At 43.4% G+C, this 23171-nt stretch overlaps 1 protein-coding gene across 1 annotated transcript in view; it reads right to left on the bottom strand.

Moving 5' to 3' along the window:
* Window positions 1-1537: 1537 nt before the first annotated feature.
* DDAH1 (dimethylarginine dimethylaminohydrolase 1) overlaps window positions 1538-23171 on the bottom strand; it is a gene marked incomplete at its 5' end in the record, with an annotated part of 54437 nt that continues 32803 nt past the window's right edge. The window contains 5 exons of the mRNA XM_082287626.1: window positions 1538-2468; window positions 2890-3033; window positions 13492-13611; window positions 14199-14272; window positions 15339-15438. Coding sequence (XP_082143752.1) covers window positions 2352-2468; window positions 2890-3033; window positions 13492-13611; window positions 14199-14272; window positions 15339-15438 — 555 coding nt within the window. The 3' untranslated portion in view covers window positions 1538-2351. The remainder of the gene's footprint in view (window positions 2469-2889; window positions 3034-13491; window positions 13612-14198; window positions 14273-15338; window positions 15439-23171) is intronic.

Below are 23171 nucleotides of genomic sequence, written 5' to 3'. Positions count from 1 at the left end.
AGAAATGAGAGTCTGAGGAAGGAGACAGGTGAAAGATGAGAGAGGGTGGAAGAAGAAGAAGAAAAAAATACAACAGAAATATTTAACAATAAATAAAATAGAAATCCTACAGCCTAACACTCCCAGTGCAGCTGGATGCTCTGGCTCCCTAGTAAGAGGAAGGAAGAGGGACTGAAGGACACGGATAGGGGCCAGGCCCCAGGAGGTACATGGACAAGTCAGGCTGGGGGGGGACTGTTTCAGCTTTGTATGACAGCTCCCACGGCTGCACAGGTTTTTAAGAGTACAGCTTGCCTTTAGGTGCTCACAGCTCAATACTGCAGGGCCACTTTTTGGCACAAAATCTCTGTTTAATGTCAAGTTATCTTAAAATACGTGACACTTTATTAAATATTTAAAAAGCACCAAGGGAAGGCAGAAAATGATTCCCCACTGCAACATTTACATCCTTAGAGCCTGATCACCTGGCTCAGGTTTAAATGATGGTGCATGGGAATGGAAGAGACAAAGGGGAAACACTGGGATAACCCTTTGATTAGTAGAGTCATAGGCAGAGTCATAAATAGAAACACCCCCCCCCCCTCCCACTTGCTGTTTGGCTGGCTGAAGAACTTCCTTTGGGACACGCTCTTTCCACATACCATTTATTTGCTCTCTTCCCCACCGTGTCATCACAACCTACAGTGCACCCACGAAGCACAAGGGGTACCCTGGTAGCTGCCAGGAGGTTTTCCCCCCATTACCACTGAGATGCAGGGTGAGATATGCTGGAGAGAACCTATGAGTATGAGTACTTGTGTTTTCTCCCTTATTACCACACAAAGCCAGCACACAGGTTTCCCAAGGATATCCCGGTGTGTATTTGGTTAATACTGTTTGTTTTCCTGCAGACGACATTGCCCGAGCCCCCTCACTCCCTACTGTACCTCAGCAACATGCCACAAGTGGTTCAGGAAAGGTGGAGGAGATGTCTAGGAAGCTGATAACATGTTCAGACTATTTGTCAGTCTCTGGAGAGTTCCCACTACTGCCTCTGTTTGGGAATTTCTCCCATCCTTAGTTTACAAATGATTTAATAAGAAGCATGTGAATACAATGGTGTGTGTTTCACTTTGTGGTGCTGAAAAAAAAAAGCTGTGACTCAGTGGGTAAACATGTTGTGGAATTTGCTACAAAAATTGTATTTGCCTTAACTGAATACCACAGTGAATACTCATGCCACTGAAAAAATATAAGATGGTTATTGTTCCAAGGAAAGCTGTCCCAAGGGCAGATAAAGTAAAAATGCCAATCTTCCAGGAAAAAATAGCTTCCCTTATTCATGGGCATAATCCAGGAATAGCTGTCCTTCAACTCCTTCTATCACCCTTTTCTTTTCAGTTTTGCTAGTAAGTGGCCTCCAAAAGAAGAGAAAACAGAAAGGAGAAGCAAATAAATTTTAAGATGTAAACAAAGAGATTTAACTCCTCCATACTTTCAATTTCTTTTGTAGGTTAAACTTTTTCAAAAGCATCTCTGCCTTTAATTTTTGTGGTCCAGAGGCTTCCTAGGATCTGGCCTTTTTAAAAACTTCTCTCCCATTCTCACCACATTGAAAGTCATGGTCTTAGCAAGAAACTGGGACCTGAGTTTGCAGGAGGCAACTTGTGTGGCTGCACTACTCTCTTCTTCTGTCGTGCAAGTTTCCCAGGCAATCATTGCCCTTGAACATTCCCATCAGAGGAAGCTTTTCCAAAGTTGGTACCTGGTGCCTGAAGCAGACTCCAGCCACAGCTCTGCCCAGCAGCAGCACTGTGATATGGCCAGGACAGTGAGCACAGTCCACTGCCCACTGTTCCAGCTGTGTACGGAAAGCTTCCCTACCACACAAGGTACCCGGCTCATGAGCCCACCGAGTTTTCTTCAGTCCCCCCAATACCTTGCACTACTGAAAGTAGAAGACTGAGGAAGGAAAAAGACATGTAGAACAAGGAAGCAAGAGAAAAGAAGACAGAAGAGAACAGTGTAAAGACAACAGAGGTGCTTGAAATACTGAGAATTAGCTGGGTTTCACAAAATTTTCACACAGATATGTTAAATCACTAAAGCTAAGGGTTAGCCATTATAATTATCTTCTGCTAGCCCATGGGACTAACTTACTTCAGAGTTATGTGCTCCCAAAAAACCCTACATCCACCTTAAATACCATCTGCAAGGACATAATAAAAATTCACAATGCAAAAAATTGTAAACAAGGGTTAGTAGCACAGTGGTACAGTAGATTGTCAATAAAAACAATAAAAGTGTGGATACAGATTCGTCTACCTTGTGTGTAACATTATTGCCAGTTACAAGGGAGGGACTCTGTAAACTCATAATTCTGAAGCTTTGTTAATAAGCACAGAGCAACAGGTGAGTGCCCCATCTACTTTCTCCAGTTCTGTGTTGGCTATTGGAATCAGCATGTGGTCCTTCAGTTTTTCAAATACCTGTTAAGAATGAAAATGTAAGGGAAAATCATTACACTTTACACCTCCGTTTTCCCTTTTCTCTAGGTATTTACAGAATGAACAGACATGGATTTGTCAGCAGGTGCCAAGCCATCCCATCACTGTTAATCAACATGAACATTTACAGGGCACGTGGCCTTCTGGCTATGGGATTCACACACATCATACTGCAGCAAGGGAGCTGCTGCTACATCCAGTTATGTGGAAAGGGCACCACAGGCACAAGTGACCAAGTCTCACCAATAGTGGAGCTGAGAACAGAGCCCAGGCCTCCCAGCTGTTGCCATCTGCTATTTCCACAAAGGGAGACCACAGCCCATTCTGAAAAGCACCCGATTTCAATCCCCAGCAACCTCCCAGCGAGGCGGGGATGCCGGAGCACCCCCAGCGTGGCTCTCACCTTCGCGCTCTCCGGGTACTCCTCGGGGGCTCGGTGCAGCAGGACGTGCCCTTTGCTGGGAATGTTTAAGTAGATGCAGTTTGCTGCGGCATCGTCAGGCACTGTCAGCTTGTCGTAGCGGTGGTCGCTCATCTGTTGCATCGTCTGCCAGGAGACATGAAGTGCAGCTATTTACATCAAACACATCAGCAGTCCCAAACAAATGGGAGGACAAAATCTTCAAAAATAGCTAACTGTGATTGTCAAGGCAGTCAAGGGCCATTTTGCTATGTGGCAAGTAAGGATATCTCCTTTTATGTCTGCCCTTTAAGGAAGAATCTACTAAACCTATCTGAAAGGAGCAGTAAAAACCTTTGTGCAATGGTTCCTGCAAGCAGCAGGATTAAGTAGGGCACTTGGTAAGCATCCTCTGTGGGGTCTTTTCCTCAAGGATTGCACACCAAGTATGCAAAACCGCTCCTGACACTGATTGAGACTATAGGTGCTCACCACCTTCAAAAAAAGGAACCATTGTTCAATATTTATATAATGAGCATGAACTAAACCAAACAGGACAGGAACGGTTCCCAGCTTGGATATCAGCCCAATCTTAATTCTTTTCAAGGACCTCCGTTCTGCTTTGCAAGCAGTTACTCTTTCACTAAGCACCTGTGCTGGGGAGCGAGCGGGCACGTCTGTGCTAATCCTCGTTCCCAAGGGGACAACACAATAAACCCCTTGCAACAGAAGAGCTGCTGGGTTTCAGAGGTTTGGGTTATAAATATAAGGCTCATACACAAAGGTAGAGCCTGGCTGGCTGGAATTTCAGAGACAGAGACTCTCAGGACATGACAAGCATGCAATCCCATGTTTTGGATCAGATCCTTTTTTAGTAAGGATAGGAAAAGCCTGAAGACAAGATGCCTAACTCCCCATTGTAGCATTGCAGCTTTACATCAGCTTTGGCCTCACAGAGACCAAGAGTAATGCAGAACTGAACAAGGCTCAAAATCCAAAACTTTGGTCCCTCTCAAAGCCTAATTAAATGCAAGTGTTCCTGTTTCTCCCCCAGCCCACCTATGTTCCCACATACATTGCAAAGATGCAAACAGAAAGAAAAGGCTTTTTTTTCAGCTTAAAATATTCACACTAATATTATCTTTAGAAAAACCTCGTATTTTGTTAACTAGATTTTTCAACTAGATTCCCTTCTCAGGGAGAACCCAGAGATTCACATCACACAGCAGAAAGCAAACTTCAATTTTAGGCACAGTTAAGTTTGTCATTAAGTTGTTTGCAAGATCATTAATCTGTACTACTTCTCATTCATTAAAAAAATACTACATGTAGCTGATCTATAACAGGGTCTACAACATAGAAGCAACAAAAAACTCATGCTTGCCCATACCTATGGTAAGGAATTCCTTTATAGGTCTGGATACATTTTTCAGGTTCTGGCCTGAGTCATCCACATCCCGCAGAGAACATGAAACTCACAACAAAGAATGCCATGCATTCTTGAGGAAGTGTTATCAGATTGTCATTTCTTGTTCCTTCTCATGTTATGAAACTCTCCCAAGTTCCCAAGGACACATCTACCTCCATAAAAGGTTAATGTGTTTTTCTGGGAAAAAATCCTTGCACCTTTACTTCACCAGATGTAAGTTTGTATTTTCATGAGCTTTAGCAGAGTTGATTTTCTTTTTTGTAATTTTGTTTCTGTTATGTTGCCAAGATGTGTTTTATTCTGCTTTCCTTGATGTTGCAGACATCCAGCAGCTGGAGACAGGCCCTAGTGTGGCTCTTCTACCTGGTAACCACGGTCAGCAGACATGTCCTCTACCAGCAGCTTCCCTTCCTACATAATGTTTTTAAGTCTTGACTAAGCAAACATTTATTAAATCTGTACATGTATCAGTAGAAAAGCCACTATGTCTGGATTTCACTAAGCTCCCAAACAGTTGTTCTTCCTTCACTCCTTGTTGGAAACATAATTCTGATATTGTAGGTTTTCTGTAGGAACAGCTCATTCATCAGAAATATATTATGAATCACTGCGAAACACTTCCATATGGAATTATGAAAAATTCTTAAGCTGAAGGGTAAAGACAAGTCTCCCATTCATTTGCTTCTGCAAAATGCTGAAGTGAGAACTGCAGCAGCAAGCAGAAATAAAGGACAAGTGGCAGGGCTCTAGTGCCTCAAGGACCGGCTTTGGGAAGCCTGGGAGATGATGCTAAAGGGCACGTTAAGAGGATTGTTTTCAATATTAAAAAGCACACAAATGGTGGCAGAATTACTTCAGAAACAAATGAGAAACCCTGAGTGAGACAGTGAGACAAAGCAGCACAGGAGTTTCAGGGGACAGCTGTGACAGTGGGACTCGGATCTCAGCTAGCTGGAACAACACCACAAGAAAGCTTTTATTAGTAACTGGAGGTTTGACAATACAAGATTACTCTCTTCCTCAGCTCTTAAGATGAAAGGCAAATCATATTTGCAAGCTTTCATCGCTATTATAACTATGCCTGACTGTTGCAGTAAAATTTTAAAAACCACTTTTAAAATTTAAAAAATCACTTATTTGAGAGAGTGCCCAGGCAATAACACCCCAAACCTGCCCCACAGGGAGGCTCTGGATGCAGCAGAAATGCACCAATATGACACAATCACAGTACTTTACAGACTCTTGTGGTTTTCTATATTTCTATTATGTGAAGTCATTAAGTACATGTGCCTGGCCAGATTGACTCCAGGGCAGAGAAAAGGAGATAAAAGCAAGGTCCTTTGATTGTATTTTCTATCAGATACATCCCAAAATAAGATGCATTTATAGAGGGCTGGCTTTCTGTCCACAAATGTTGTACAACCAGCTACGTTAAGAGCCAGGCATTTCCCGCGTGCCTAGTTTTTCTGGGAATTTTCTTCAGCCTAAGGAGGGTGATTTTCACTGCACATTCTCTCAGCCCTTAGTCATGCTTTCCTTATGTTGAAGTCATTCACATAGCCTAAAATGCCTTCTCTATAGTTTTTTTTACAGTGTGTCCTCAGACAACTGAGGTAATGGATAAGCTAAATAATCCTAACTATGAAGCAGCATTATGCATGAAGGAAAAATGTGTATGCTTTTTGGGACTATTATCACTGACAGAGCTAAGATGACTGCATGCACTTTTAAAAGAGGCCAAGCCTAGCTACAAATTTTCCCCCCTCCATGAGGAAGGCCCCAGTCTAGGCCCTGCTGCCTACTCGCTCTGAGACCTACTCACATCCAGATTGCTGCAGGACAGAGAGCGACCAAACCCACCTGCAATGCACATTTCCATCTCCAACTCCCCACAAGCAAAACCAAACATACACTGAATGTTCCTCTTGCTAACAAGGCGTTGAACACCACACTTAAAAATGCCTATGTGATGCTGACAGAGAAGGAGAAGCCAAGATTTCCAGGGTTTGATGTTTAAGCTCAAGTTGAATGCATGTAACCCTACACCCACGGGATCATTCCCTCACCAGCTTTCAGCTATCTTTTCTTAAGTCCTTCAAGTCAAAGTATTCTTCAAAGAAAACTAGTCATGTCAAACTATTTAAGATATTTTTTCTATCCCATCTCTTTTGTTTCTTTCCAAGCACATTGAACTTTGGCCTGTTTTGTGCTGATGCTTAAGCGGCCTTTGGCCTGGATCCAAGAGAATGAAAGGTGTGAGAAAAGATTAAACTACATCAAGGTTTTGCCTACGATGACAAAAATGAAGTATTTTTGTGGTGCAGGGCAACTAAAACTGATGAGAAGAATAACAGCAATAGGCAGTCACATTCCCCCAGGCTGGATGGGAGTTTGGAAGGACAACATGTTTCTTTTCTGCTTGGAGGAAAGATCGCTTGTCTGGGAACAACATCAGGTCTATGCCCTTACACAACAAAGGCAAGAGATGAGGACAGGCACCTGGCCAGTCCATTGCCATCTGGAGGGATGGCTGAGAAAGGTAAATTAGTGCTTGCTACCTGGAAAATACTGCTAACTGCCAAATCTGCTTTTTTAAAATCCTTGCAGCACCTGGAAGAGCTTCTTTTTTAGTGCTGCATGGTGGGGTGTCTCCAGCCTCCGGTGAGAGGTGATGATACCCACTTTTGCATCTCAAGATAGGGACTGGAGGTGACCAAGATTTGGTACATGGTTTCCAGGAACATCAACTCATCAGCTGTCATACAGAGTGATACCAGCTCAGCACTATCCTAGGCCCAGGGGTCTGTCCAGTTTGCTTTTGAACACGTAGCAAGGTAGCTACAGAGTTCAGACAGGTCTTGTGCAAGGAAACATTTCTTTTCCTTCCTGTTTTTGAACCCACCCCTTTAGAGCTTATCTTTACATACTTTTAGAGCTCCCCTGGTTCTTGCACTGGAAGAGACAGTGAACAATTGATCCCCGGTCACCTTTTCCACATCATTCCTGACTTTTTAGGCATCTATGATCCCATCTTAGTTGTCTTTTTTCCAGGTTATAGCCATAGCTTGCTTAGTTTGTCTCCTTAGGCAAGCTGTCCAGGCATCCATCACTCCTTACTGAACTTTTCTGAATCTTTCCAGTTATACTTTACCTTTTTTGAAATGAAGGGCCTGTGCATGCAAAAAGCACACCAGAGACAACATGCTGATGCACCACAGCTTTATCAGTGGCATAATGACATTCTGTTTGGTTTTCAGCTGAGCTAGAAATTTCAACAAGCCCAGGATCTCATTTCTGCAGCAATGATCAGTCAGAGCACATTATTTCATGTGTGATGTTCAGAGCAACATCAGAGTAACATTCAGAATTGTTATTCTCTCTGTCCCTGCTGCACATCGCTTTACATTTAAACTGAAATTCATGCACTGTTTTATTGCCCTGCCTGTCCTCTAAGTTCCTTCCTCATTTCTTCATATTTAGAGAAACAATTGGCACTGGAGAGAGAAAGCAGCAGCCTTTGGGTTCAACACAAGAAAATGCAGGACAGAGTGGGGCTGGTGAGCTGTGCCACAGTGCCACATGGCTTGAGCAGGGACTCAGCAGCTTCTCAGAGTTTCCTTGAAACACAGCAGTGACCATGAAGCACTTGGCTAGGCTGACCAGAGGGGACAGAAGAGCAGAGCTGGAAAATCCAGGGACCTTGCTGGAATATCGAGATCTATGAGGAGCGTCCCCCCTGACATGCAGACAGGCAGGAGAGACAACAGAGTAGTAGACTCAGTAGGAAGGGGACATCACAACCACTTTGAGCAGCATAAATCAAACGAGAATGATCTGAGCCTTCCTGTCAGGTACCTAAAGTCTGACAGAGATACAGGATAGGACAGCACAGACCTACAGATGCAAACTACATTCAAGATCTCTGTGAAGCCAGCAGTGCCCCGGTCTGCCATGGTCAGTACGCCAAACTTCTTAGTCCATACACAGCCAGAGTGTTGCTTTAATTTCCGCCTACCACCCACGGTCTCAGCAGCTGGGCTTTGGGCTTTGCCTCCCTGCTGCACCCTCGCAGTCATGTTTTCCAGAAGGAATAGTTCTTTTAAGCAACATCTCCCACCCTGCTCCTTGGCTTTTCCTGGCGCACGATGCCTTTTGCATCACCACAGATGTGATGGGCACTGAGTGTTGTTCATGTGCACACCTGCACTGCTCTGCCCCCAAGCCACCAGCCCTCATGGCCACACTGTCACCTGCCTGCCAGCTCTGCCAAGGACCACTGCAAAGGGAAAGCATGACCTGAGAAGGACAAAAGGAAGTGGATTACGTGGGCTGTTGTTTTCAGTCAAGAAGGCGAGAGCACGAACATCCTGTCTTTTGGAACAGGAACCCAGGGAGAGAATAGTCAAAGGGAAAAAAAAAGAAGCAAAGGAATAGAAACATGAGTCCCCATTTACGCAAGGCAAATGACATCTTCTCAGTCAGCCTCTGAGCCAGCTCCTGAGGCTGGCAGCCTTACTGGTGAGGAAAAACATGTATTGAAAGGAACACTTTCCTCACCCTTTAAAAACAAACAAACTAACTAAACTGATTAATACAATAACCTCTAGTCTACAAATATATACTTTTGAGTCTTTATCTTCCAAAAGACTAGATTCTTCTGCACATACGCAAACTGAACAGCACTAACACTCAGATAAGTGCAGTGTCTATTACAACATCTAAAATAAATTAAAACACAACTAGTTGACTTTTTAAGGTAAGAGGTAATCTGGCACTCAATGAAGACCTACATCCTCTGAGATGATGTGTACCCCTAACTCATAAAGCAATGAAGAATCAGAAGGAGATACAGAAAAGTGCATAGAATTTCATAAATTGATTAATTTTCCTATCTACAAGGCTGAGAAAAGCAGTCTCATTTTTTAATGTTTAGCTTTAAGGGGAAAGTTCTCAATGGTTCTTTGTATTTCCTTAACCTTTCTTTGTTCCTGCATTACAAAAAAATCAGCATTCATCTGCACTTTCTGTTAATTCCCTACCTGATGTCATCTTCTTTGAGTTATTAATATTAGTAGTGATTTCCACAGCAACCCATTGTGATAGCATAAATAGAGGATTATGACTTCATGTGGGGAATAAGCAGAGGCACAAATGATGAATTCTTAAGGAAGGAAAGATAATGTTTTCATGCAAACTTGTGCATTACTAGAAAAGACAGTTACTACACAGAGAACAGGAAGAGCAGATTTAGCTGAGCCTTTTCCTGCTGCATGGCAGTACAGGCTGTTTTCTAAGAACACCAGAGAGATGAAGTTTTCCCTTAGGTGTCTGTTCTGGAGGTACTTCTGTGGCGGAGCTGGGAACCCCTCTGCTTTATCCAGGCACTGTAACCCTCCTCTCATGCAGGGAAACAGTACTCAGCTCTTCAAAGCTGGCACATTGCAGAGACTTCAGTTACACAAGACGGAGTAAGAACAAAAGGCATTTAATCAAAGGAATGGGGGCAACTGCCAATGCAAGAACAACTCCTTGTGCTCAAGTCTTTAAAAGCTCTGCTCTGATCAGAGCTTGGATACAGACCAAGGGCCCAGTTACCCAAAAGAGACTCCTTTCTATTTTATCCTTACGATGCGGTTTTGATAAGCCTCCCTTGACCACTGGCAAAACAGCTGCATTAGCAATAGCGTCCTCCAGGGAATAATTTAGGGGATGAATGAGCAGCTCCACTCCCAACAGAAGATATTGAATGAGAGAGTCAAGAACAAGGCAGGACGATCATGTCCAAGCTTTTATTGAAAGCAGGAGGAAAAAATAAAGGTATTTGCTAAAGTCATGTCACTGCACTACTGCAGATACTTCAACACACTCCTGACCATAAAGAAATCCCATTGAATAATGAGGCTGGACTCCAGGATCCCAAGGACCAGCATCAAAGTGCAGATGTCACCACTGCTCTGGGTCCTGCTGGGCCAAGTCTGTGAGGGGACACGAGGGGTTACACAATCAGCTGCATCACCTGCTCTGCCTTGCACCCTGACTGGCTCGGTCCTGACATCTTCCACAGCCACACTGCCTCTGTAATTAGCATCCACTCCTCCCAAATGACCAGCTGAAATCCCACATGTTTCACATGCCACTCCATTATTCCAGGTCTCAGAGTGATTATGCCAGACTCAGCTGACTGCAGGATTGAGCTCAGGCCATATGGTGGGATGAGTGCCCTCCCTTCCAAGATCCATCACCAATCCCCAGACACCCTGCATTACCCCAGATCAGTGGGTTCACACCAAGGCTTTCTCTATGAGCCCTGTGGGGAGACCCTGGTGCTGGTCCTGCACTACTGTAGATATATCTGTACTATAGATTTTGGTCAATGCCTGCTATCAAAGCCTACCCAAAGGACAGACTCATTTCTAAACAGGTGAGAGAAGAACTTTATTAGTAGGAACTTGCTACAAATACAATCCATACTGCTTGCAAGGGAATAGTTGAGCTTGTCAAAGCCAGGAACAACATGTGCAACCCTCAAATCCTTTGGGATTACTATTGAGTTATCCAAAGGGTGACAGAGATGGTTTGATCAAGGACTGTGTCCACAATCATCTGTTGCTGTCCAAGTCTTCCCTCATCACTAAGTGGAGGGAAATTGTGCTCTGTATCAAGCAATACCAACAGCCACAAATGTGGCTTTTCTGGATTTAGAATAGAGCAAGAGAATATAGAAAGGAGTGTGCAACAGCTCCCTTCATCACCTTGCCTAGTTTTTGCTTTGCTACTGGAACCTGAACTGGATTAAGTCCTGGGCCAGTTCCTGTTCTTCTGCTGTCCCAACAAGACCCCAGGGCTGTGTCCCTTGTTGGGGAAAAAGTGGTGCAGAGTGTTCACCTGCAGCACTGCCACATCACCTCCCTACACTGGGACCAGCACTGTCACACTCACAATAAAGATCAGCAACTCTGACAGTGCAGGATCAGAGCCCAAAGGTGACATAGTTATAGGAAATCCTGGCCTCACCAAGGGAACTGAAAAATAATCCCAGGCTTCATTGTCTCAATAGCCATGGCCAATGTTCAAATGTGGATTACATGTACGGAATTATAAACAGGTTTAACTACAAGAAGGAATTAAATGCATGCTGAAAACAGCAGAGGGAAGTTAAAGTTTCAGATGTGATAGTCACCAGAGGCCCCAGTACTTTCTGCACTTAATCTGTCTCTTTCTTTCACCAAGTTTCCTCAAGTGCCACTTTTCAGCTGCAGTCCAAATAAATACACTACACTTGCCAGAACCTGAAGAGGATTTAATGGTTAAAATGTCACTTCTGATTTATTATCTGCTTCTAGCATGTGGTCTATTATCCTAAACTCTGTGGATTCATTTCCCAGCTCACTTGCAGTGCTTCACATTACACGTACTGCACTAAACTCACGATCAATTGCACTTGGCTATATGTGAGCACCAGATGTAATTTCTTTTTTTGTTTTTAAAGTATTGTAAGGATACATAAGTTGCACCAGTAAGAACAATCAAGAAAAATTTCTATTTCAAACAAGATTGTTAGTAAGAAGATAAATCCTATTTTAAATGTAAAATGTTAGCATAGCATGATGTAGGCAGCTCACTTGCAGCAGTTGCCTAACGTGACATGTGAAAACAACTCAATTACCAGAGATGGTTAAAGACAGGTCAATCATCTTGCTTGTATGACTGCATTTCCAGTCATGAAAAATGGCAACATGAAGGAGGGGTTTAAAATAACAAGCTATTCCAATAAAGGAGTGGCATGTTGGGCTGTGCCAGGCAATGGACTCAGCAGAAGCTCCGGGGACTGTACTGCCACAGACTCTGCGGGGTAATAGAACAGCTGACAGCACTGCTGCAGCCCAGCTGATCTGCTGAAATCCAGGGAGCAGCTTTTAATTCCAAGTGTCAGTGCCTCAAAGATCCTCTTGCACTTGTGTTTCCACAAGACTGCAAGAAGCTGATTGCCAACTGAATTTTTTTTTGTTTTGGCGGCAAGTAAACAAATACAAATACATTGTCAAAAAGCAAGAATTCAAATGTTAGGGTAAGCTGGTGATCAGCAGTGCTGCAAGTGCCATCATTTCCAAGACAGACAGTTTACCCATTTGTTTGCCAATAATTTCTCTGAAGAGATTTAGACTCCTGGAGAAACAGCCAGATCCAACTCATTGGAACATGTTCTGTGTAACTCCAAATGTTGCTGTGACATGGCTGCCTGATGTAACCTGTCAGCTCTCTAGGAGCATGAGAGCAGCACGTGCTATGGGACAAAACCCTGCTCCAGGCCAGACTCCCAACCTCAGGTGGCAGGGTGTGAGCAAACATTATCCTCAGACACATGCAAACATGCTGCTCAATGTCCAGTGCAGACAAACACACTGAAAACTGACAGAGTTTATTTATTTTTAAAAATATATCCACCAACAATCAGAGATTGCTAGAGTATCTTGTTAATTACCATGTTCTTTTAAAAATGTATCTTCTTATTACTGTACCTTGATTAATACTGGTGTTTACTTGATGGGTAGTTACCAGCAATATTTGATCAACTTAGACAAAAAATATTTTTGGTTACTGCAAACATGATTTTGGCACTGCAACATGATTAGCCAAGCTGTGCAGAAGGGTTTAATCAAACTGATGAGTTCTCAGATTAGCCCTGGCTCAAGTTCAAATCGCAGCACTGAGCAACAAGTATTGTAGTTGAATTTTGCTCGTGTTTATAAACACTCTATACAAGTGTAGGGCCTCTCCCTCCTTCTTCATGACAGAACAATTACTTCCCCTCTGTGAATTCTAAAAGACAAGTTTCCTCATGGCAACATCTGAACTAAATATCTCCACTGGTCTGATTATATCTCCTTCCTCCCTTCTAATACCAAATTATCACATTTTCAGTCTACAAAGCTGTGAATAACAACCTGCATAATCCATTTATTTCCTTAAGATAACTAAAGTTAAATTAGCATCACCATCGTCTTGCCTGATATAGACATTTTTTATGGTTTGCACACACAGGAGACCCTAACATGTACTTCTTGCTCCCTCTTTCACTGATCTGTATGTATTTTAAAATTCCAGCATCCTTAAGCAGATATTAGAAAAAGACCAGAAAGAGACTGCTGTTTAGATTCTTTTCTTATGTGCTTTACCTTCAGGGCTTTCTGTGCAGCTTCACTTGATCCGATAGCAATCAAGTTTGGTCCAGCCATGCTGCAAAAGCTCTTCAGATGCAAAGAATCATGAACAGGGACTGTGGAGACAGCATAATCCTGTATGGGAGTAAAGAATGGTGCTATAAATATTTTTAAAGTGTCCTAGTTCCATAATTATATGGAGGCATTCCGTAATTAATTTTACTCTCTGCGAATTTTCAACCCCAGGGCACAGTATCAACTGTTTAAGTATGACACTCTCCTCTGGACCAGCTTGTCTTGTCTGGAGACTGGCATAAAATCCAGAACATGTTTCAAATACTACTATTGTTGTGACTATAAAGAAATACATTAAAAAGCTTAATTAAACAGTTTGTACCTAAAACCTCTCCAGGGACCAGCAGAAAGTACACCGGGCTGATAGATGAGAATATGAAGAATGTGTTTATGTGCTCTCAAAAAATAACAGCCTCCCACTATCCAACTGATTTTTATGCAGCAATCTCACATTTCAGATTCAACTTCGGTATCTACTACTTTACAAGATGCTCAAACCTTTTCAGAAACTTGTACCTTTGGGGCTTTTTTTAATCAGGTCTTAAATAAAGTACATGAGTATGACAAACATCTTGGCCACTACAATTACTAAATTAGTGCAGTGAATGACAGCTTGTATTTCCTGTGGCATGAATGAATCTACAAACCTTAAATGTGTCAGCCAGAATTTCTGCACCGCGTTGATTTGTCCGCCTGGAAAGACCTACGAAAAATTCTCTGCCTGGAATGAAAAAAGCAGACCAGCTTTAGAGACATTCTGAAGCAATCTTTCATGTATTTTCATCTTCTACATTTCTTTTCTCAAGATGAGTAGTTAAACTGAAAATTCAACATAAAAGAATGCAACCTGCAATTGTGAGCTGATAATCTAAAGCAATTAATCTTTTTCCAGAAGACACATTTCAGCAGAAGCATAAATAGCTTCCTCTTCTAAATCTCTGCAGTGGTCATTGGGTCAGGAAAGACAACAGCTGGGCTGGATTAGTATACCACTGATTGACCATTTCACTCTCCCTCTGAGATCTCCTCTGGTCTCAAGGCAGATCTGCAATCACCGGCATCCTCCAGCACCAGAGAAAATCAGTGCCGGATCTGCACTGCCTTAGAAAGGCCTTCCTTCCTGGTCTGCCTCTTTCCCTGTGGTGAGCTAAGGCAAGCAGCCAGGCTACTGTGATGCTGATCAAAACAAACAGGCTCATTCAGCACAGGCAGGGAGCGATGCTGTGTGCAGCCGATGTGAGAAAATGCCTAATGGGTTTAATGACACAAAAAACACAGGCAGTATCTTCATCTTTGAAGTCAACCATGCATGTCAGGTGTCTGGCTCATGACATATGACAGGCAACTTCACCACTTTATTGATAAACTAAAAATGCATTTTTTTGCATTTAAGTCCTTGATCTAGTGACAATTGTCTCCATCAAGCTTTTACAAGTCCTGAAAACGAGTCTGGTGAATGTTAGCTGCTTGTAATAAGAAATATGAAACAGCCCCAGACAGCTGACTATTGAAAGCATTTTTGTTATTGGCACTTTACAAGCTAAAATAAAATATGTATGCACAGTGCTGTTCTTTGTAGTGTGTGTACTGCTGCTCCATTTATTCAGGTATTAGGCAGCACATTGAGGGTTGCACTGAGAACTCATCTCTCAGCTGCCTTTGTGACATTTAGTAAACAACCGATTCGACAAACCACAGGAACGACATTTTATTATGCTGGTATCAAATGACATACAGCCTTTAAGGCAGTCAGAACATGTAAACACCAAATTCACTACCATTTATACCTGTAAATAAGACGTCTCCACCATCCAAGGTTGCGTTTTCATCCACCATCTCAACTATATTAAGGTTGAGACTTTCTAGAACTCTCTTCATGGCTTCAACCTGTTTAAAAGAAAGTTATTAAGGACATATTGTACTGTTGAAAAAAAATTTAAAAACCTGCCAGAAATACATATAATTAGTAAGAATTGAAGCCTTTTGATGTACCTTTTGCAAGATCAATGGCAGGGTCCTTTGTGGCCCTGCCCATCACAGTTCCCCACCTCTCTTCAGAGGCCTCTGTGGTCTGGAGGTGATGGCTTGGCAAGTGGCAGAGATTAGGCTCTTATCTTTGCACAGGAGCCACACAGCATTCGGGGTGACAGATGAGGGGCCCAAAGCACAAATTAAGTCCAGTCCCTCTGCACAGCAATATCCTCTTCTAAATCCTGTCCCTTGGATTTGGGCCAGAAAAAGCACCAGCAGAGGAGTGAGGTTCATTCCTTTCACTGTGCTCAGACACAAGAGGTGGTTCTGCCAGACATGGAGGTTGCAGTTCTACCACGAGCCCATCTTCAGTCAGCAGGGAAAAAAAAAAATCTCCTAGCCAGTAAACATTCAGATTCCTTATGGCTTTGCAATTTTACTAGGCACTAGCTCTCCTTGCATGCTCGAGCTACCTTGCTTCAGAAGTACAAGACATTTCATGCCTATGCATTGTGGGGCTTACTGCTTGCTGTAGAGAGCCACACACACGGCTGGAAGTCAGAGCCTGTTTCCTGCTGAAAGAGGCTTGTATTAGGAGCAGGGAATGCAGCTACAGTAGGTTCCTTCTTTCCCAGTAAGGGCTGCTGAGGATGCCTAAAGCAGAATCTGTTTCTGTAGAGGCTCCCATCACTGGCCATCCAGAACAGGGGCCAACACTCTCTATGTTCAAACAACATCACTGTCATCCCTTGTAAGCCAAAAGAAGCACCTACACACAACCAACCACGCACCAAATGCGTGAACCTGTAACTTGCAGAATGTCAATAAAAGTAAGAGCTCATCCACAGAAACCTGTGAACTTGATCCCACACAAGCAGCATCTTCACATTCAGTGAAACTTCCTCATCATGGTTAACTAGAGGTGCCCAGAAAGCATTAATGAACATGGAAAACACAGCGAACTCCTGTTAGATTTTTGCATATCCCACAGGTCACTTATTTATTTAAAGTGCTAAATTAAGCACTTCTAGAAAAAACACAGGAAGTTAAAACAGGTGACACAATACTAGTGAGCACTACACTTACAGCACTATACAACAACAGAAGCAATTCTAGCAGCCCTACTCCTCAGCTCTGCCAAACTACGCCTGCCACAGCAGAGGAAGGACATATGATGGTGACTAGTCCTTCACACTTGCTGTGGCAGCCTCAGAGCAATAACAGCACACAGTTTGGCTGACATACCTTTCTAAAAGTAGTGCTGCTTTAGGGAATAAAGAAGGGGACAGACATGATCCACCTAAGCTGCTTTTTCCTGCCCATTTTCCATGACTCAGCAATGTGGCATTTGTGAGTGATCCCATTAATCCTGAAGCCCAGGCTCAAAAGGCAAGAGCAGGTCCCCATGGGCTGTCAGGACAGGTGATGTACGTCCGCATGGAATACACTGGGAGCAGCACCTTATCCAAGCCTGATCTGCTCTCTGGAAGTTTTTCTTCTCTAGCATCTTCTCACTCTGCAGACACTTGAGAGAAAAAACCCTGAACAAGCACACTGTTAAAAGTAGGTGCCTCAGTTTAGACCTGTGAAGGACAAAGGCAGCTCTTTGTGCCACCTGAAGAACTCTGATGGGTTATACTGCAACTCAGAACTGTATCCAGGGGTTTCTGATACCAAGGGATTCATCCTCTCCACACAAAAGACCATCTAAGGCTTTGGCATGCAGCCTGGAATGAGCCTGCAGCATGCCTTTTACAATTAACACTTCTTTTTTGCTCCTCTTTCACCTGATGCTAAAATGACTTCAGGCAGAAACCTGGCACTCGAGAGTCTCCAGGCTTAGTAGAAAGGCTTCATCTTTCTTAGTCTTGTTGCTGTATCTCCAGCACTCTTTAAAATTAGGTTTATAATGAGGATTGGACCCATGTGGTGTTTTAAAATAAATGGGGAACAGCTGAGGTAATATTGGAAAAGTGCTGTTGCACAAACATGACAACATTTTATAACATCTGTATGCTTATAGCAGAATGATTTCTTTTGTCTGTGAAGCCCAGTGGGTTTTACTGTGCAGGTGGTACACACGTAAAAGTCAACAGACTCCAAAGAAGAAAACAATTGTTTAATATGGAGTAATGGAGATGCAGCATTATAAAAGCAGGGTTCCACTCCAAGAACACACAGATTCACTCTTTTGTGCCAACATGAGGCGGACAAGCAAACTCACAATTGGGACACTGGTCACAGGCAGTTAGAATAAATAAATAAAACCATCACATGGGATTAAGGCAGAAAGCCAAGTGGCAAGAAAAACCAGGTTCACCCAGCCTGTTGCATGGTCACCTATCTCCAGTTAATCTGTGACCTCCAGCAGCTTCCAAAGCCAAAATATCAAGAAGAGAAAGCCCTTTTAGGAGATGTGCTGCTGAGCAGGTGCTCCCAACACAAGTTTTCTGGGCTTACAGCAGAAATCAAGCCAGTGGCTGTCCCTGCCATGCACCTGCTCCCCAGACCACTCCTGCCCTCCTCCCTGACCACGTCTCCAGAAGTAGAAGCATCAGCAGAGCTGTGGATGTTACTGTGGCAGAGGACTACCATACCCACATTCTGTGGGGAGACACAAAAGCTTCTCTGGACCACAGAAAAACATCTGAAAGAGAAAAGAGGTGTAAAACCTGGGCAGCCTGCAGACACTACATGAAGGTGCCTCATGTGAAGGCTCAAGGCAGGCTCAAGCCCCAAGGCTTCCTGAAGACCTAAAGGGACCAGGAATGGGCAGCAATTGCTGTGATGAAACACACACCAGTCACCAATGTGGGTGTGAGCTCCCTTTAGCAAGTGGGAAACCTGCTTTCACCTGAGCATTGCAAACCAGGCTGAGAAGAGACACCACTGCAGCAAGCAAGGGCAGCACGAGCTCCCCAGGGAAGGGCAGGCAGGGAGGCAGCAGCACTTCACATCCCTGGGCCAGAATGGCCAACTAGTAACACTTGCACTGGAGAACCAATTAACTAAAGTGCCTAGCTAATGAGGCTAGTGGAATGTAAATGCTGACTTTGGATTTGTGATTTGAGTCATATGGATGTTTTAATCACCAGCTGCTGATTACCATTTAACTACCAGGCTACATCAGAGATGCCTTGAATTGTTTCTTTATTTAATTTACAGGGGTTGATGCAGCTGTAGCACAGACATTAAGGAAAATTATCAGAACTAAAAGTTGTCCAAAGTCACAGAAAACTAGTTTAATTTGCTTCATTGTGTCCGAGGCTTTAAAGATATTTGTAAGATCCTCACGTTGTTTTCCTCCAACAGTTGGGTTCATTTTAGCTTACAAAACCAAATTTAAATAAATAAAATGACTGCCATATAAATAGCTGGATCACTTTTCCATGATGGGTGTTAATGGATTCAAGCTATGGACCACTGTTTAGCAAGGACTTTAAGAACCAGTAGAAATTCTTATAGTTTTAATTGGGAAGTGCTGTTCACATGTCTGCTGATGCGTGCATGCTAGGAATATCTTTCAATATCCCTTGCTTGTGTAAAATAGAAGTCTCAAGTTACTCTTTTTTTTTTCCCCTACAGGCAACACCAGAAGCTTCAATCAGTTGAAGCAGAAATGAAAAAAGCATAAGCTGAGATGAAGAAGACTGGAGGGAAAACTTGACATTATTAAAAAGGCAACTGAAAAAAACCATAAAGAACCACACTTGTAAATAACAGATTCCAGAAAAACAAACTAGGACTGAATAGCCCATCTGCTGCATTTCCTAGAGGAAACAGGGGACAGGGGACAGACTCGCATGATCCCCACTGTACTATCTCTGAAGCCATCCTGCAGCAGTCCTGAGCAGGGTGTCCAACACAGCACGTCCATGGAATGTGTTTGACACACTACCACTTTGGAAAAAGCAGTTGCAGCATTCAGAGTTGGGTTAGGATGGATCACACAAATAGCCTGGATCTGCATCTCATCATTGCAAGAGGGAATCTAAAGCTTGGCTCCATCCTTAAAACCCTCCCACATCATGAAGGATTGTGCTACTTTCTCCTACAGAGAGGAAAAAAGATACAATCTCTAGCTAAAGATGGACAAGTGATTGTTATCCTCAAGTAAGATGTTTAAAAATGGGATGTAGGAAAGGGGGTTATTTTACAAAGCCCTCTATTCTCCTCACATTTTACTCTCCCCAAATAACTGATAGCCATTTTCTGAAGTGTGGTGTCTTAACACATATTGGCAACATTTTCATTCATTATGAATGAAAGACTAATTCACAGAGCTAGCTTTGATGTATAAACAAATAACCACCTCTTGCTTTTTTTTCCAGGAAAGAACTGAAAAACAGTGGGTCAACAAAGTCCTCTGTGAAACCCCAGCTACCCAGGAGACACCAGTAAAATACACAAAATATTTGGACACAACCTGATTACAAGCATTGTCACTTTGAAGAAGACTTACTGCTTGCTTTTTTTATTAAGCAGCCAAGAGGAAAAGTCATCTTCCCTCACTTTATCTCCTTTATTTGAAAACTAAAATCCCAGGTAGTCAAAATTGTTGCACACAAAGAGAGCACTCATCTGTATCCTTTCAGATTTCTGTATCTTATTATCTCAGGTCAGCTTAAGGTTTGTAACACTATACTGGGTTTTATTGTACATGTATCCATTAGTACATGGGTTGAGTGTTAAAGCTTGTATGCTTTGTGCAGGGATATTTTTCTAATAAGCACATTCCTGGTGTGAGACAGGATGTGTCTAATCCATAGCAAAGCTGATTGAGAGACAATGGGCTCCAGCCAGCTCAGCTCTGTTTCAAGGAAGGAGGACAATAACTGCGTTTGACATTTATAAAAATCTAATTTCCTTGTGCTTTAAAAATGGAGCTCATTACCCTTTGGACTGGTGCCTTCCACCAATTACTGTAACTGATGTGCAGGGATTTTTTCCTTCTCTATATTAGTACTTGATGCACTCTAAACATAGGCTGCTTCCTTAATTATTTACTGGTCTCCTGTGCACTAACCATATTACAGGATTTATGTTATTGACAGTAAGAAAGAAATTCTCTTTCCTAAAGATAGTGGAAACAGGAAAATGATTTTGCAAGCCACCATCTCACACCTGCCAAGAGCAGGGCAGCTTTTCCCCTGGGGTGCCAGAGCTGGGTGGTGGAGCCACGGGCGAGGCGCCACTCAGGCTCCCAAAATGCCCCATGGGCAGGGCACAGCTGGGGCTTGGCAGAAGCTGTGGATGGTACCAAATCAGGCATCTTCTAATGACTGCAATGACCCATCTGCCTTTGTCTCCAAGCTCTTGGTGAAAGGGGGAAGATGCCTCCAGCCCTGTCTTAAATGAAAGGATGCAGAGAGATTCGGAGGGCACAAGACCATCCAATGACCCAGAGACAAAATGAGGTTTCTAAGCCAGCTCTACATGCTCACAGCTCTGCTCTCCAGAGACCAACCACAGCTCTAACAAAAAGGGCTCTCAGTCCAAGACATACTACTGCACTGTCTCCTGAAAGTTTACATCCACCACCTATTTCTCCAGCTTGTTAAATCACAAATACTGCGTATTTCAGACTTTACTTCATTGTGTTTTAACAGTCACTCGTAGCTGTGCAAAGCAAATGTCAGACCTGACAAATGCAAAAGTTAGACTATAATCTCAAAGGTGATTATTTCTGGAGCCATTAGCTCTGAGTTCACAAAGTGCCACTGTCAATATATAATACATTTTTCAGCAAGGTTCTGAGTAAAGGCTATAAATAGAGATGGACAAATCCGGGGCCAGGAAAGGGTAGACTTCAGTTTTGCAAAACCAGATACCAGTGTTGGTCACTGTCCAGGTTCTTGCCTGCCTGAATCTGCTCCGTTTGGACATGAGGGAAGTCTGTCTCCTTTCGATGATAAGCACTGTCCTTCTGGACTTGCACAGGCTTCAAAGAAAATAAAGCAGTGCTGTAATAGTTTTGAGGGGTTTTGAGAAGAAAAACCCACTACTGGTTGTCTTCTTGCTTTAAGTAGGTCAGATACACACCCTTGTGCATACTGATCTCAGAAATTTGTAGGATATGGGTTGTGGTAGAGTTTCTAACTCACGTTTCCAGTGTTGATACCAGAAAGGGCCCTGGCTCTTGAAAAGTCATCAGGAAAACAGCAGAAGACCAAGACACTCCATCACTGCTACTCAATGAAGGTCATGCAGTAAGAGTGTGTCAAGTGCAAGACAAAAAAGGTTACCTCTGTCCTACAAACAGCTACCAGCACACCCTGGTAAGGACATTCTGTACCTGCCATTCCCACCTCTGCCAGCTGACAGATTTGCTTTGGCAGTCAATCTCCCTTTGCACCCCCCAGAAGGTCTTTGTGTCCATCCCACTGCCTCTTTTGAGAAGGGGAGAAAAGGTAGACACCAGCAGCAGCCCGGTCCCAGAGTGGATTGCCAGCTGCACAGCAGCATGCTCCTGGATGACATGGGTGGATATGGTGTTCCCAAGACACCCACACAAATCACATCCGGACTGCTCAGTTCTGAGTAATCTGAGCATGACTTCACCAAACCAGGCTGAACATCACAACACCCAGGAAAAGTTGTTTGGAGTTTCAGCTGATCATACCCTGCCACTCTGCCAACATGAAGGTCCAAGGTCAGGCCCTTTCCCAGAGGGTGGGGCAGTTGCACAGTAGCGTCAATCAGGCTCTAGTGGCTCAGTGGCTGTGCCAGAATACCAAACAGCACACAGCCAGCACAGTTTGTCCTCAATGCTCAACCATTTTTTATCAAACAAGGCCACAGGAGGGACAAGAAAGAACAACAAGGTACTCCCAAGCTGTATCCTCAAGGAGAAGACAACTTGTTAGTTTCTCCTGATACACAGATCCCACACTAATGCTTCTAGATTGCAGCTCTGAGACAGTTTCATGCTTAACCAAAGCTTGCGCCAAGCAGGTGCAGTTTCTGGCAGAGTTCTGGGGTTTTATGAACCACAAAGGTCAGAAAGGGCCGCAGAGATAATGACCCCATTTGTTACTGCCCACACACTGCTAATTATGGATCCAAACCCACTTACTGCCCTACTACTGAAACAGTCTCAAGGGATGTGCTGATGTACCTGGTGTGGAGTGTCCATTGCTGCAAGAGAGTGACCTGAGCCTGGGGTGAGCACAGTACCACCAGGGATTCATAGGGGAGAGGTAACATGGAAAAAGCTGGACCAGGGCAGCAGAGAGAGGGACTGGCACATGCAGGAAAACCAGAATAAGGCAGGTGGCCTCTAGGGTTTCTTGTCCTAGAAAAGCTTCTAGGCCAAGCAGGAGGGGAGCTCCAGTCTGACTGGTCTCAGGAATTCAAGCAGCAACCTCCTCTTCCAGGTACATACAGTTAAAAAAGACAATTAATCTGGTTGTCCTTTGAACATGGTGTGCTTTAACATTGAAGCAGAACTGAAGCACATAAGAACCACTGTACACAGCTCACCAGAAGTAAAACATGCCTGGGTTTCCCCTTCCCCTCTTGTGCCATTTAGCCTTTAAAATACAAGGACACTATTTCCCATAAAGCAGAAGCCAGCAACCAGCTCACTTGCTACAAAAATGCTGGGCTGAAATTTCAACCCACAGCAAGTGGAAATAATTTCAGTCAGG

Source organism: Coloeus monedula (genome assembly GCF_965178545.1).
Source record: "Coloeus monedula genome assembly, chromosome: 9".
In the NCBI taxonomy this organism is placed as follows: domain Eukaryota; kingdom Metazoa; phylum Chordata; class Aves; order Passeriformes; family Corvidae; genus Coloeus; species Coloeus monedula.
Note: the sequence above shows the minus strand (reverse complement) of the source record. Positions and strands in the feature narration are given on the sequence as shown.